This window comes from Rhea pennata, chromosome 13 (assembly GCF_028389875.1).
Source record: "Rhea pennata isolate bPtePen1 chromosome 13, bPtePen1.pri, whole genome shotgun sequence".
Taxonomy (NCBI): domain Eukaryota; kingdom Metazoa; phylum Chordata; class Aves; order Rheiformes; family Rheidae; genus Rhea; species Rhea pennata.
In genome coordinates, this window is record NC_084675.1 from 19670285 (window position 1) to 19682535 (window position 12251).

The 12251-nt window shown below is 40.2% G+C and overlaps 1 protein-coding gene across 2 annotated transcripts in view; it reads left to right on the plus strand.

Annotated features, from left to right (window-relative positions):
- CDH13 (cadherin 13) overlaps positions 1-12251 on the plus strand; it is a 480777-nt gene that overhangs the window by 220849 nt on the left and 247677 nt on the right. For both annotated transcript variants that reach the window (XM_062586341.1, XM_062586342.1), the window contains exon 5: positions 4943-5095. In XM_062586341.1, coding sequence (XP_062442325.1) covers positions 4943-5095 — 153 coding nt within the window. The remainder of the gene's footprint in view (positions 1-4942; positions 5096-12251) is intronic.

Consider the following 12251-nt stretch of genomic DNA (forward strand, 5'->3'; position numbering starts at 1 on the left):
AAAAACAGCAAACGATGGAAATTACTTTCTAACCAGAGTTATGTTCCAGAAAAAAAAATAAACGCCATTCTGCCAATAAATACATAAATTTCCCCCCTGAAGACTGCTGGTGCAATGAGTTGCAGGAGACAGAGCGTACATGGAAAACCTGGCCCGTGGAGTGAAACCCAGGCGTCAGGTGTAACCTTCCATGAACTGCGCTGGGTTGGGACCACGTATACCTCTGTGAGGGTGGGATTGTCTTCTAATTAAAAATTTACATGAACATGATGCATCTCTAATTCAGACAGTGTCAAGAACTAAGAAATTATGGAAGTCGTTGAGGCAAACAGGTCTTCACCAATGAAACTGGCCAGGACTGGTGCTGTTATGGGCGGATTTGGTGTAGCTGCAGCACTGTAAAGGCTCTTTCTGGGGCAGTCTGGTATATATATATTTTTTTCCAATTCTATCTATTTCTCTTTGTCTCTTCAGAACACTCTGATTTACTTTTTTGATAAACCCGTAACAACAGAGGGATCACAATGCTGAAATGAGTTTAGCTGGAAGGGATACAAAATGTCAGCTGAGGAATAGCACTTGGTAAATGTGTCTTGGCTGTGGCTCTGCAGAAGGCCGATTCTGTCAGCTAATCAACACTTTGTTTTCTAGAAAGTTTCTTTCAGTACGGCAGAATCATTTGTTTTTTGCTTTTTTTGAAGAAAAAAAAGAAATGGTTTGTCTAGGGTGCTATTTAGGTGTTTCTGACAAGCTTAGTATGACTCACTTCTGAGTTTTTGATACATTTATCTTCTAATGCACCTGTGACATGGGTAAATGTTAGCCCCTATCAAGGCGAGGAAGTGAATTATGTCTAAGCTATGTCTAGATGTACCTTTGGGTCCTGGGTGAGGAAATAGCCTTCACAAGTATACGTTACTGCGGAATGCTCAGCGTGCATCTCTTCTGTCTGTCCTATCTGCCCTTGTAACGTCAAGGCCCTTCTAAATCGCGATGCTGCTACAAGGGAAAATCTAATATATGGAGTCTGTGAGGCCAGATGAAGTATGCCTGTCCTGTCCGTATTCTTAGTAGGTAGGTGGTTGTAGGATGGCCTGTCCTAAGGGTGGAGTGTGTCCTAGCAGGACACCTTCTGAGATTTCCCGAAGGTCACCTCAGATCCGTGATGGACGTATTCACGTCCAAACAGCGTGGACACGTTGGATGCTTAGGCCTGTATCTAGATTGCAGTGTAAATGTAGTGTGAATCTTAAGTCCTTGAAGATATATTTAGACATCCTGGCTTTCATTAATAACAGTTAATGCATTTTTTTGTAGTTTGTATTTACTTGCCAAATTTCAAGTCATCTTTTAAGATGACTTATCAAGTGCTGGTACTGGCACGTCTGAAGCTGAACAAGCATTAGCACAGCAAAAATGCTTCCATTAAAACCTAATGTTTAGATTTTTTAGGTCTTTTGGGCACCTTCAGTAACTGTTAAAATTACCAGCAAAGGAGAGGCTAGCATTTTGTAAAAGGAATTCAGAATTTTACAAAACCAAATTTAAAATTATTGCTACAAAGGCTCTAATTTGTGAAATGCACCTGGGACCTGGTTCTGTTATGCCTTAACAGTATTTACTCAGTTCAGTTCAAGGTGCAGGATGGACAGTCACTGACTTCAACCTGTCCTAGCTTAATTGGACCGTTTTGCTAAGAATGAAGCTGCCTGAGTGGCTTGTAGGCTCTTCATATGTTGCAAAAAATTTTGATATTAGAATTTGCACTGAAGTTCCACGAACACCTTTTTGGACACAAGTGTTCTGTCCAGGCTGTGGGCTGTAGCAACTGTGGAAGCCAAGCTAGTTTTTTAGAAATGTAAATAAGACGTTTCAAATGTTTTAGAAGAAATCTTTGTTTTTTTTCCTCAGCCTTTAGATTGGGAGAGCGTTATAGTGTAATACATTGTAACTTAAGAATTTTTTATGTGAACAGTACTGTTAGTTTTCAGAATAACAGTCTTGCCAGAGGAGATGTCAGATAATCCTCCTGTTCTTTCTTCCTTGTTCTTGCTGAAGCACCAAACCATATGGCAAATTAAGCCTGATTTTTATTAAAATTTTCATTGTACTTAGCTTAGTGTGAACTGGGAAATGCACTTTCTTTGAACTGTGCAGCTATTATACAAGCGTCTTAATTAGGAGATGTTAATGTTCTTATTCCATTTCATACGTTCCTGGGAGTATGTGGCTCCTTCTTGTGGCTATTTAAGCATTACAAAAACCAACCAAACAAACAAACAAAAAAAAAAAAAAGAACACCTTTCTGAAAATTACTGCTTGTGTTACTACTGTTGCTCTTGAACAGATGATGCAGTGGTACATGGAGCATCTGTAACCTAGGCCGCTTACTGCTTTGTCAAGCATTAGTGTCTGTGCACTACCCAGATGCTCCAACGCTGCTCATCTCTAGGACAGTTTGCTGTCCTCCTCCTGGCCTTGCTCCTGCAAGTTTCCTGCAGTGACAGCCTTGGCAGGGTGCTCCTTGGAAGGCTGCAGCAGGAGAGACTTTCCCAGTTCCAGAATTCAATGGAGACATGTCCTGAAATTCTTTCTTTCTGGATAGCTGGATAAGAGGAAAGGGTTGGCACGTTCTCACTTGCACGGTGAATGTGGCTGCTTCCCGAAGTTTTAAATAGGCTAGATGGACCATCAGGTCATTCAGAAAAACTCTCCTTTCTGGTAATTCCCTTGGCCCTGTACACTGTGTTGGAGAATGGTTGCAGCTAGAGTTGGGTTGTGGCTCTGAGGAGTACAGATCTTCCAGCTATCACGTTAGGATATCTTGCTGTCCAGTTCAAGGGTAAGCTCTAAGCCAGATTTGGAGTCGAGAGGAAATTTCCTCCCGGTCAGGTTGGTAGAGATGTTTGTTATTATTGTTATCCCCTGCTTTTCTATCTATTATGAAGCATGACCTGTTTATGGTTATCTAGGATTCGTCTAATAAATTACTTTTGCAGAATATTGATACAGCTCATAATTTCTTCTGTTGTTTTTTTTATTTTCTGTAGCTTTTTATAACTGTGCCTTTTCGCCTTTACTGAGCCTTAAATTTGCCATAAGGATTTGGGAAATGTTTGGCTGTGGTGGAAAGGGCTGTAGACATCTGAATTATTTTTTTGTGCTGGCCTATAGCTGACTTTGCCTTTCAAAACACTGTTCTTGTACTGGATGGGAAGGTGCACTTACTTTCCTTGTAATAAATCTCAAAAATCAGGGCAGAGGAAGAGCAATTCATCTTTTTTCCTGCAAAACTGAGCAATAGTCATGACATCGTAAAATGATAAACAAAGCCTTATGTTAACAAAAACGCTTAATTTTAGGCTTGATATAAAAATACCAGAAACTAGTCAAAAAGTGAATTGACTGCCAGGGAACTTTCCAGGAGCAGCCGTGAAGTTTCAGTTTCGTCACAAAACCCAAAGTCACAAAGTTAGTTTGCCCCTTTCCACCTGCAGTGTTGTCTGCTGCTCCGTTTTGTCGTGACACCCTCAAAAATACGTGAGAAGAAAACTGCATCCATTAGTTATCCTGACTAGGAGAGGAAAAAGAAGGTGAAACAGTTTTTTGTACTTTGAAATTTCTTTCTTCCCCAAAGGGTTTGAGAATTGAAACTTTATCTCTGAAAATGCTGATTTCTTAGTTTATATCTTGTGGCAATTTTTTCCTTAATTAAAATTAAGGAATGGTGATTATGGGGCTTAGTCCAAATCTCCCTGCCCGGTAATCTGCAAGCCAGCTTTGCTGAACCCACAGCAACAGGGCAACAAACATGTATTTCCTCAGGGACATCATTAAACTCCCGGCATATTTATCATCTCAAAATGGGAGCGGCTCCAGGTTTCTAATACTGCTTTTTTCCTTCCTCTTCCCGAGCTGTGATGCAGACCAGCGTATAAATATTTGACTTAACGTTTCTGCGGAAACATTAACAATATACGATTGATAGCAACAAAAGAACGTGGAACAGCGGTGGGAAGGAATGGCTCGGCAAGACTGTCCGCCTTAAAGGGCAAGATGAATTCATAATCCTTCCAGGTTCTGGGGTGCAAATGCAAATTTGCAAAGCATGTAGCTCGTAACAAACATCGTGGAGCTCTGGAAGGTTACAGATGCTGCTGTCACTAATACGAGACAGCCTTGAAATTGGATTTTGAGGGATTTTTTTTTTTTTTTTTCATATGGGGGAACCAGTAGTGATGGTAAGAAGGAATTTCCATGTGCACGCCTGCACGGAAAGTGGAGGAAGTCCAGCTGTGTGACTAAGCTGAGTTCTGGGCAGGATACCCAAATGTTTTTATGAGGAATTTTTTCCTTGCTTTAAAACCCTGGGAAAGGAGGATATAGAAGGGAATGGAGGGAGGGCGGAACACGCCTGAAGGTGGTCTCTTTGAAATGATTTTAAGATGACTAATGAAAAAGACTGACTTATTGGAAAATAATGCGTGATGGGTATCTGATGTTAACAGTTTTGTTAAGGTTGTTGCAAAATAAGTATGTTTAATGCCGTTCGGTGGAATGTCTTTTTTTTTTTTTTTGTCTGTAGCATTTTTTTCTAGCTATTTTATCAATTTAACTGAAAAAAGAATTAAATGAAATGTCAAATTCTAGGCATGAATGCAGTAGCAATGAAATAATAGAAGCTTTAAACCCTGAAATGGAAGACAGCAAAGATAAGATAGAAACTGGCTAAGGACATGACTTGGTTCTTCAGCTTTTACAGGGCTTAATACAAGAATTGCCCGGTGTTTTCTGAATGGTTGAAATCACATTTTATAGGTTCCGTATATTGTTGTTGTATACCTTGACACCAGATCAAAACTTAAAACTGCATCTGCTGGCTTTGGAAGATGGTAATGCTTTCGTTAATGTGGCCTGTAACTTCGTGTTTCCCGCCGTGCAGGTCATCATCAGCGAGGGGACGGAGGGAGCGAAGTTTCGGCTCTCCGGTAAGGGAGTAGACCAGGATCCTAAAGGGATTTTTCGGATCAATGAGATCAGCGGGGAAGTCTTCGTGACCCGAGCCCTCGACAGAGAAGCAATCGCCAATTACGAGGTGAGCGCTTGTAGTGGTGGGGACTCTGCCTCTGGGTCTGTAATGTATTTTTTTTTGAACGCGTGCGGGCTTTCGCAAGGATTGCGGATGTGATATATCAAAGACTCGATTGAGAACTACTGTCCTATGAAATTTCCAGAAGAGCTGTTTGTCCTTTGGACGTTCTGAATGTGTTTATGCGTGCAGTTCAACTCTACTCTGCTTTCTGCATGTCATTTCTGTCGTTTATCTTTAGTAGGAATACCGTCGGAAAATTGCATTACCCGTTTGGTTTGTGAATACAAAATTATGCTTGGACTAAAGGAGGTCTTTCGGGCAGAGGGGAATGCCACTAAGGTGGTAACGTGATTATTCCCCCCCCCCCTTTTTTTTTAATTGTCAAGTTGTCAATGGAATATACTATTCAACTCTATTTTGAAGTAAGGGATGTCTTTTAACACAGCTGCAAGAGATTCCGTTGACACGAGGATGTTAGCAGACATACCTGTCAGATGTATGTATTCTATACAGATTTTTCTAAGGACTCCTCTCCTTATTAGTAAATGTTATGTTTCCCCCCACTGAAATTCTAACAAATAACATTAGAAATCTTAAAATAACTCTAGCACATTTTTTAAAAAACACAAAATATAAATAGAGGATCTGTCAATTCAAGTTTTCTACCTAGCTCTGGAAATGCGCAGCTGGATAAACTGCGTCTGGCCGTTCTGGCACTTGTTAGCAGTTGGATCCAAAATGCCCAATGGTTAGTGGAGTTGCCGCGTCTTTTGGAGCGTGCCGAGACTCACCCCTGTGTCCTCACCCAGCAGGGAGCTCTTGGGCTCCAGCCCACCCTGGACATTGCATCTGGAGATGGCGCTGACCATTTGCCCCAGCCTCCTAGCTGTCCTTTCCAGTGTGTAATAATCAATACTTGTGCTTCCAACACTTTCTCACCTTGTCTCGGAGAGTTTGCCGCTTAGAAGACTATAGTTGTATTTGCTCAGCAAGAGCAAATGCTAAAATTTAGCATATGCTGGTTTTTAACACTTGAACATCTATTTCTCATCTGGGGCTGCAATGAAACGTATGCTAACTACTCAGATTTATGGTAGTAAATGCTGTCCTCTCGAAAAAAATAAATAAAAGTGCAATTTCTCCTAACACTAATTTCTCCTATTCTTCGTTTTCCAGTTGTTTCTCATCTTACTATGCTAGCTTTCCACCCTAATGTATTCAGAATAAACCTTGCTTTTTTTTTTTTTTTTTTTTTTTTTTTTTAACGGCAGTCATAGTAGCCTTTGCAACCTAATGCATAAAACCACAAATGGCCCTCCTATCTGATCTGGCAAAGCATACACTTAAATTAAGACAAAAAAACATTTCCCTGGAGGAGCCTTTTAGAAGCGATGCAAATTATAAACAAATAGTGCGCTGTAGTAGATTATTCAGAGCATTGCGAACGTATATCATAAGAGGCTGGAGTGCTTTCTAACCTGTTATATAACACTCTGCTCAGCATGCTCCCGGGCCTCCTGATGTGCAAATGTAGTTGAAAAGCTCTGCAGAAGGAGACCCGCAACATGATTAGTCAGTCTTCGAACGCGGCCCGTTGTTTTTCAATAAAGATGCATCACGGTGTCAGGAAAGCAGCAGGATTTTTCCCCAATTTCCTTGATGCACTGAAAGATGAATTACTGGAGAGATCTTTAGGTTTCTCAAAGAATTTTTTGATTTCTTTTTTTTTCTTTTTTTGAGCCTTCCTCCTCTTTCCTTCCCTCCCCCCCCCCCCCCCCAGGTGTAATATTGGTTTCCTAAAGGAAATGACAGACCAGATCTCTGTGGAAGAAATACAAGTTCTTTCCAAGCCATCAAACAATCAGGTATATAAACAATAGTGGCAAGGATAAAAAGATGGAATCTATTTGATTCCTTCCTGCTACACTAATGGCTGCTGTGTATTAGCAGTGATTTATTTCCTGCTCTTAATTCATCTCTACTCAAGGGATGAAAATTAAAGAATATGTTAGTAGGGCACAAGATAGAGTTTTGAAGAGATCAAAATCTGCAAAGTTCTGTGAAATCCTACAGTCTATGTACCTCAAAACTTTCTAAATTAGTTAAAAATGTTTAATCCATTATAAAGCTTTTGTTGTTGTTTCTTTCATCAAATATTTGAAATTCTGCTTTTTGTTGCCCACTTTCTCCTGGAGGATTCTCAAAAACCATGTAATGAATAGCACAGAAAAGTATAAAAAGTATATAAAAAAAAAAGTATAAAAATCTGTGCCCAGAGGTGAATCTGGGAGAAAATATTACACCAAAACCTTTTTGTTAGGACATTTAGGTGCTGTGTCCTGGGACAGATCCAGCTGAACTGCAATTACTGATCATGTTAACTGAAAAAGAAAGAAAAATTATTTTCCAAAAGTATTCAAAGCCCCTTTTGCCCTCAACTTTATCTTCTCTCCTCCCCTCTTCCCACTGAAAATAAAAAATTTCAGTAAAGGATTGAAAACATACTTTAAAATAGCCGGGCCCTGACAAAGACCGTTTGCTGCAGCTCAGTGGCGCGGTGGCCGTATCTTCAGAGCAGTTTGGATTTTGTTTGATAGCAAAAGCAACCCAAGCTGCCAAGAAGGATGTGAGGCACTTTGTTAATGACCTGACCTCCTTGGAGCAGGCGTGTTTAGCTAATTGATTTATGAGTTGGTTTTTATGAAATTAGTTAAACTGTTCAAAAATGGACAAGTATGTGAAATTCCACCAAAATATTAATGTCAGAGTGATGAATTGCCGTAGTGAAGCTGACCTATTCCTTTGCGCATTTGAAAATGGGATGGCTGTTGATGAGAAAATGAAACAGTGTCACAGGAGGGTGGACTGAGACAGCAAAAGTCCAAAAGCCGGTACACCAAAATTAGCTGTTAGTAACTATTTTTTTTCATGTATATGGAACTATAGTAGTAAAATCCCATTTGCCAGTGGAAACAGGTAGGTGCCTCTGGCATGTTTGCCCCTGTGATTTTGTGGGCTGTCTCCTTGAAGGTCAGAGAAGGGCAGTCAGTTTTAAGCAGATGCTTTTACAAAGTGCAAGAGGATGCAAAGATGTTGTTATGCACAGTAAATAGACCGTTTTAGAAAAGCATGTAGTAATTCAGTTTTCCCTCTAAAAGAGGTCCTGATGAAGAGCATTCAGGAGCTGTGCTAGGAGTTCCTCAGATCAGAGTAAAACAGTGGATTTGCATTGAATGGTTTGATTTTGAGGCTTGCTGCAGCCTGTGGATGAAGCTACTAAATGATGCTCCAAAGAAAAGGCTTAAGCAGAATATGGGCAAATTATTGAATTGTTTCTGGGCTGGTGAGATAAGCAAGTAGCCTAGAGCCCTTACTTGCTGTGAGCAAAAGAGATTCAGTAGTAAGAACGCAGTCTGAAAAAAAACATCTTTTGGTTTTCTTTCAAGATTTTAATAAGTCTAATTGGAAATTTTAAAGAATAGTAGATCACTCACTCGGTGTTGAAAAGTGCAGATATGTCAAATGAACAGAAATTTAGGGGGACTTAGGATGGATTCTAGTTCAAATCAGTGAGATACTGACCATCTAAAAATAGCCAATATTCTAGGCAATTTGGGGTTCATTTAAGATCCATAGGTTTTTCTGAATCCAGCAGAGCAGGAACATTTGTCCTCATCTCTGTAAGTGATTTACAAACGGGTTATTACTTTTTGAAGATAAACTCGCTCCTGCTGTTGGGTGAGGAATAGCTGTGGTCAGAGGGAGCAGGAAAAAAAGAAGAAAGGGGAAGTGTTTCAGAAACTGTTGTTTTATCTGAACATTCATATCCAAACTGGGCCTAAAACACCAAGGACTCATTCAGATGTCGGGAATCGGTCTTGCGTTAGCGACAGTGAGTGGGCTCAGGTGCAGGAGTCTGGTTTCGTGCTCCTCTGACCCCGCTGAGCTTCATGTTGGCTCTGTAAAGGCAAGGTGGGGATTTCATTTAGGTTGTCTTTAATTGTCCTATGTAAATAGTTTCCACATCTGCAAAATGAGTTGATGTAATTGAACATTTCACTGTGTCACAAAATATTCATAGGCATCGGGCCAAACTAGTCATCTTCATAGTTGTGAAGCACTTCTATTATTTATTCCATATTAAGCTGAGAAAAAGGTTCCGGTAGGACTGCAACATCACCGTAAATGTTTGGCTCAGTCACAGAAATAGCAGTTTTCATGTAATTTGAACTGATACAGTTCAGACCAACGCTTTGGTTGCTGCCGATGGCTGTGCATTCCTTAATTTATTTTCAGTCTACTTGTTATCCAACGTATAGAAACAGTAATACAGCTCGAGAAAAGTCCTAATTTGCTTTTTGGTACTGTTAATGTAGGTTTTGAATATCTCATTCTGTCACTGCCATTGGAAAAGCATCCTTTCGCAGGAGGGTGTTCGGTTGCTATAAAAAACAAGCTGAAAGCTCCTGCGACTGATTTCACACCCTCTGCTTGTTAGGCATTTATAAAGCAAATAAAGCTCTTCACTTAAAAAAATAATTAAAACTAACTCTTCATTAACAGTTCAAATTGCCTAGGTAATTTTGGTCACAGCTCTGATTTGCACGCTGCCACTGAATGGTTTTATCCAACTTTTTCGTTTCATGCTTGCAAAGGATCACTTTCGGATTGATTATTTCTCTTCCACACACCATTTACGCTTGAGAAGCAGTTATGGAAAAGCCCATCAATGATGGAGCATCCTTTAAAATCTCGAGACTTGGTTGAAAGCCACCCATTGACTGGCTGGCACTTTGTCACTGATGCTTTGGACTTGACCGGATTGGATTTTAGCGCTGCAGGGATTGCATGTAGTGATAAGTGATAGGAAACGTTTACACTTCGCCCGGTATCCAAGAACGCCTGATCCAAATCATGTGCTTTGTTCTTATTGGGGTTTTTTCCTCCCTCTTTAAGACATAAAAAGTTCATCGAATATTGTTCCCCCTTTCCCTGGGCCTACCTAACCTTTGGATAAAGAACAAAAAACAGTTCCTTGACTTACTTTGATGTCTTGATCCTGGTAATCAATGCATGCAACTCTGTCTCTGTTTTTACCTGCATGGAAGCAATGCGCCTGTGAACATCTATAAAGACTACGAGGTTTTTGAAAATAAGCTTGTTACTGTGACATGTAGTTAGGTGGCATGAAGCAGCGCATGTAGGTTTTATGTGAACATGTTTTGGCCCATGTATGCATGAAGAAAGCTTGGAAACATAGCACAAACATGTCAGGGAGGAATCCCGATTATTTAGCAAGGAGGAAAGAAAGAAAATTTTGCTGGAAAAAAAAAGAGCAGTTCTTGTTTCACTGTTCGATCTGATTATTAAGAAGCTAGAAACTTTTTATTTATTTATTTTTTATTTTTTTATAAAAAGGGGATGCAGTTAAGCCAAATGAGAGGCAGTTGAAAATTCTGGCAGTGAGAAAGATCTGTTACTTGCATTATATGTGTATGTATAAAAAGTGCACAAGGTGGAAATGTGTTTTTTTATATTGACAATATGTTCAAATATATATATATTCAATGAAGTGCTCACATGTTAGAGAACCAGATGAATTCAGAGGTGACTGTTTTGAATTAGTTCCCCTTTATAGAAGGAGAATGAGAGCCATATTTTGATTCCAGAGAGAGAAATGAATGTTGACTGAGAAGGAGCCATTAGGTTGTCACCTGGCAGCATTACCTGAAATTTAGCTACCGTATATGGACTCTTCAGTAAGCAAGCACTGGTGATAATGTCTATGCAAAAGAGGGAAGTTTATCACCGTAAGCATTAAAAATAATGAAGTGCTATAAGAAGGATCTTGAAAAAACACAGGCAACCTCCTGAAATTGCCGAATTCCCTCCTTTATGACTGTAGCTGAAGGCTGCTCCGTAGGCTGTTGGGTGTAATAACCTTAACGTGGCAGAGACTCGCATCTCAGCAGCTGCGCTTCGGTTCACGTAGTAGCCACAGATCTTAAGTTCTGAAAACCCATGTTAGCGTAACACTGGGCTTAGCATCAGAGCACTTCAGAGCTGAAACTCGGTTATATTGGTTCTGTTTCAATATAGGCATTTTTGTATGCAAAGAGGAAATCAGCTCTACTTTGACATCAGATTCGCTTATGCTTCAGCAAGTCTTTTAAGAGCCAAATATGACAGAAGTTGGGAGTCTGCACGGGGGGAAATGTGACTCTGTACTTAAGCTCCATCCCAAATCTTTCATTGCTGCCAACTTTTGACAGCAGCACACGTGTGGTGCCTGTGACCACACCACTTCTGCGACTGGTGGTCCTCCATCGATACGTACGGATCTCGTCCCTCGGGAGCAGCTGTACCCGCTGGCAGGCTGCGATGCTGGGAATGGCTTTGCGGTGCTTGCCTGGTTCCAGGCTTGGGACCTCTCTCGCTCATTAGCAGGCTACCACTTGCCTCTGCAATCTCTGATAAAGCATTCAGGCCAAAAAACGACACTACGCTGCACTAGACACTGTGAATCGTATGGAAACTGATCCTTGGTTCTGACAGCACCGACTGGATCCTGATCTTCGTTTTTTGGTGTGAGTGTTCAGAATTTAGCACTGCTTTTGCCTGTGTGGGAAAAGAGTGAAGCAAATTAATTTAGTCAATCTAAAGAAATATTTTTTTCTATCTAAAAAAACAGTAGTGATGGATTAGTGTGCCGCCCCCCCCCCCCCAAAAAAAAAAAAAAAAAAAAAAAAAGAATTGCTGCTACCTGTTCTTCTATAACAAATGGAGTTGGGGTAAAAACTGGAAATAGGAGACACTTTCATAGGATACCATAAACTGGAGAAAAACAGCTCTCGTTAAAACATTGTTAGGACCTTTATTCTCTTTTTTTCTCCTGACAAGTTTAGGAAATGGCAAGGTTGAGCATTAACAGATGTCTCATTGAACTGTGAAGTAGAAATGCAGAAATAGGAACAAAGGTCCTGATCCTTCCAGGAGATCTCCTGATTTCTTGAGGAACCTCTTGTTGTAGTCATTCTTAGGCAGTGAAAAATGAGATAGTCACTGTAACTGTGTACATAAATCGAATATTTGTGCATATAAATTTTATGTACATAAAATTTCCCCCCCACTTTTCTTAAGATTTAAATAGTTACTTGCA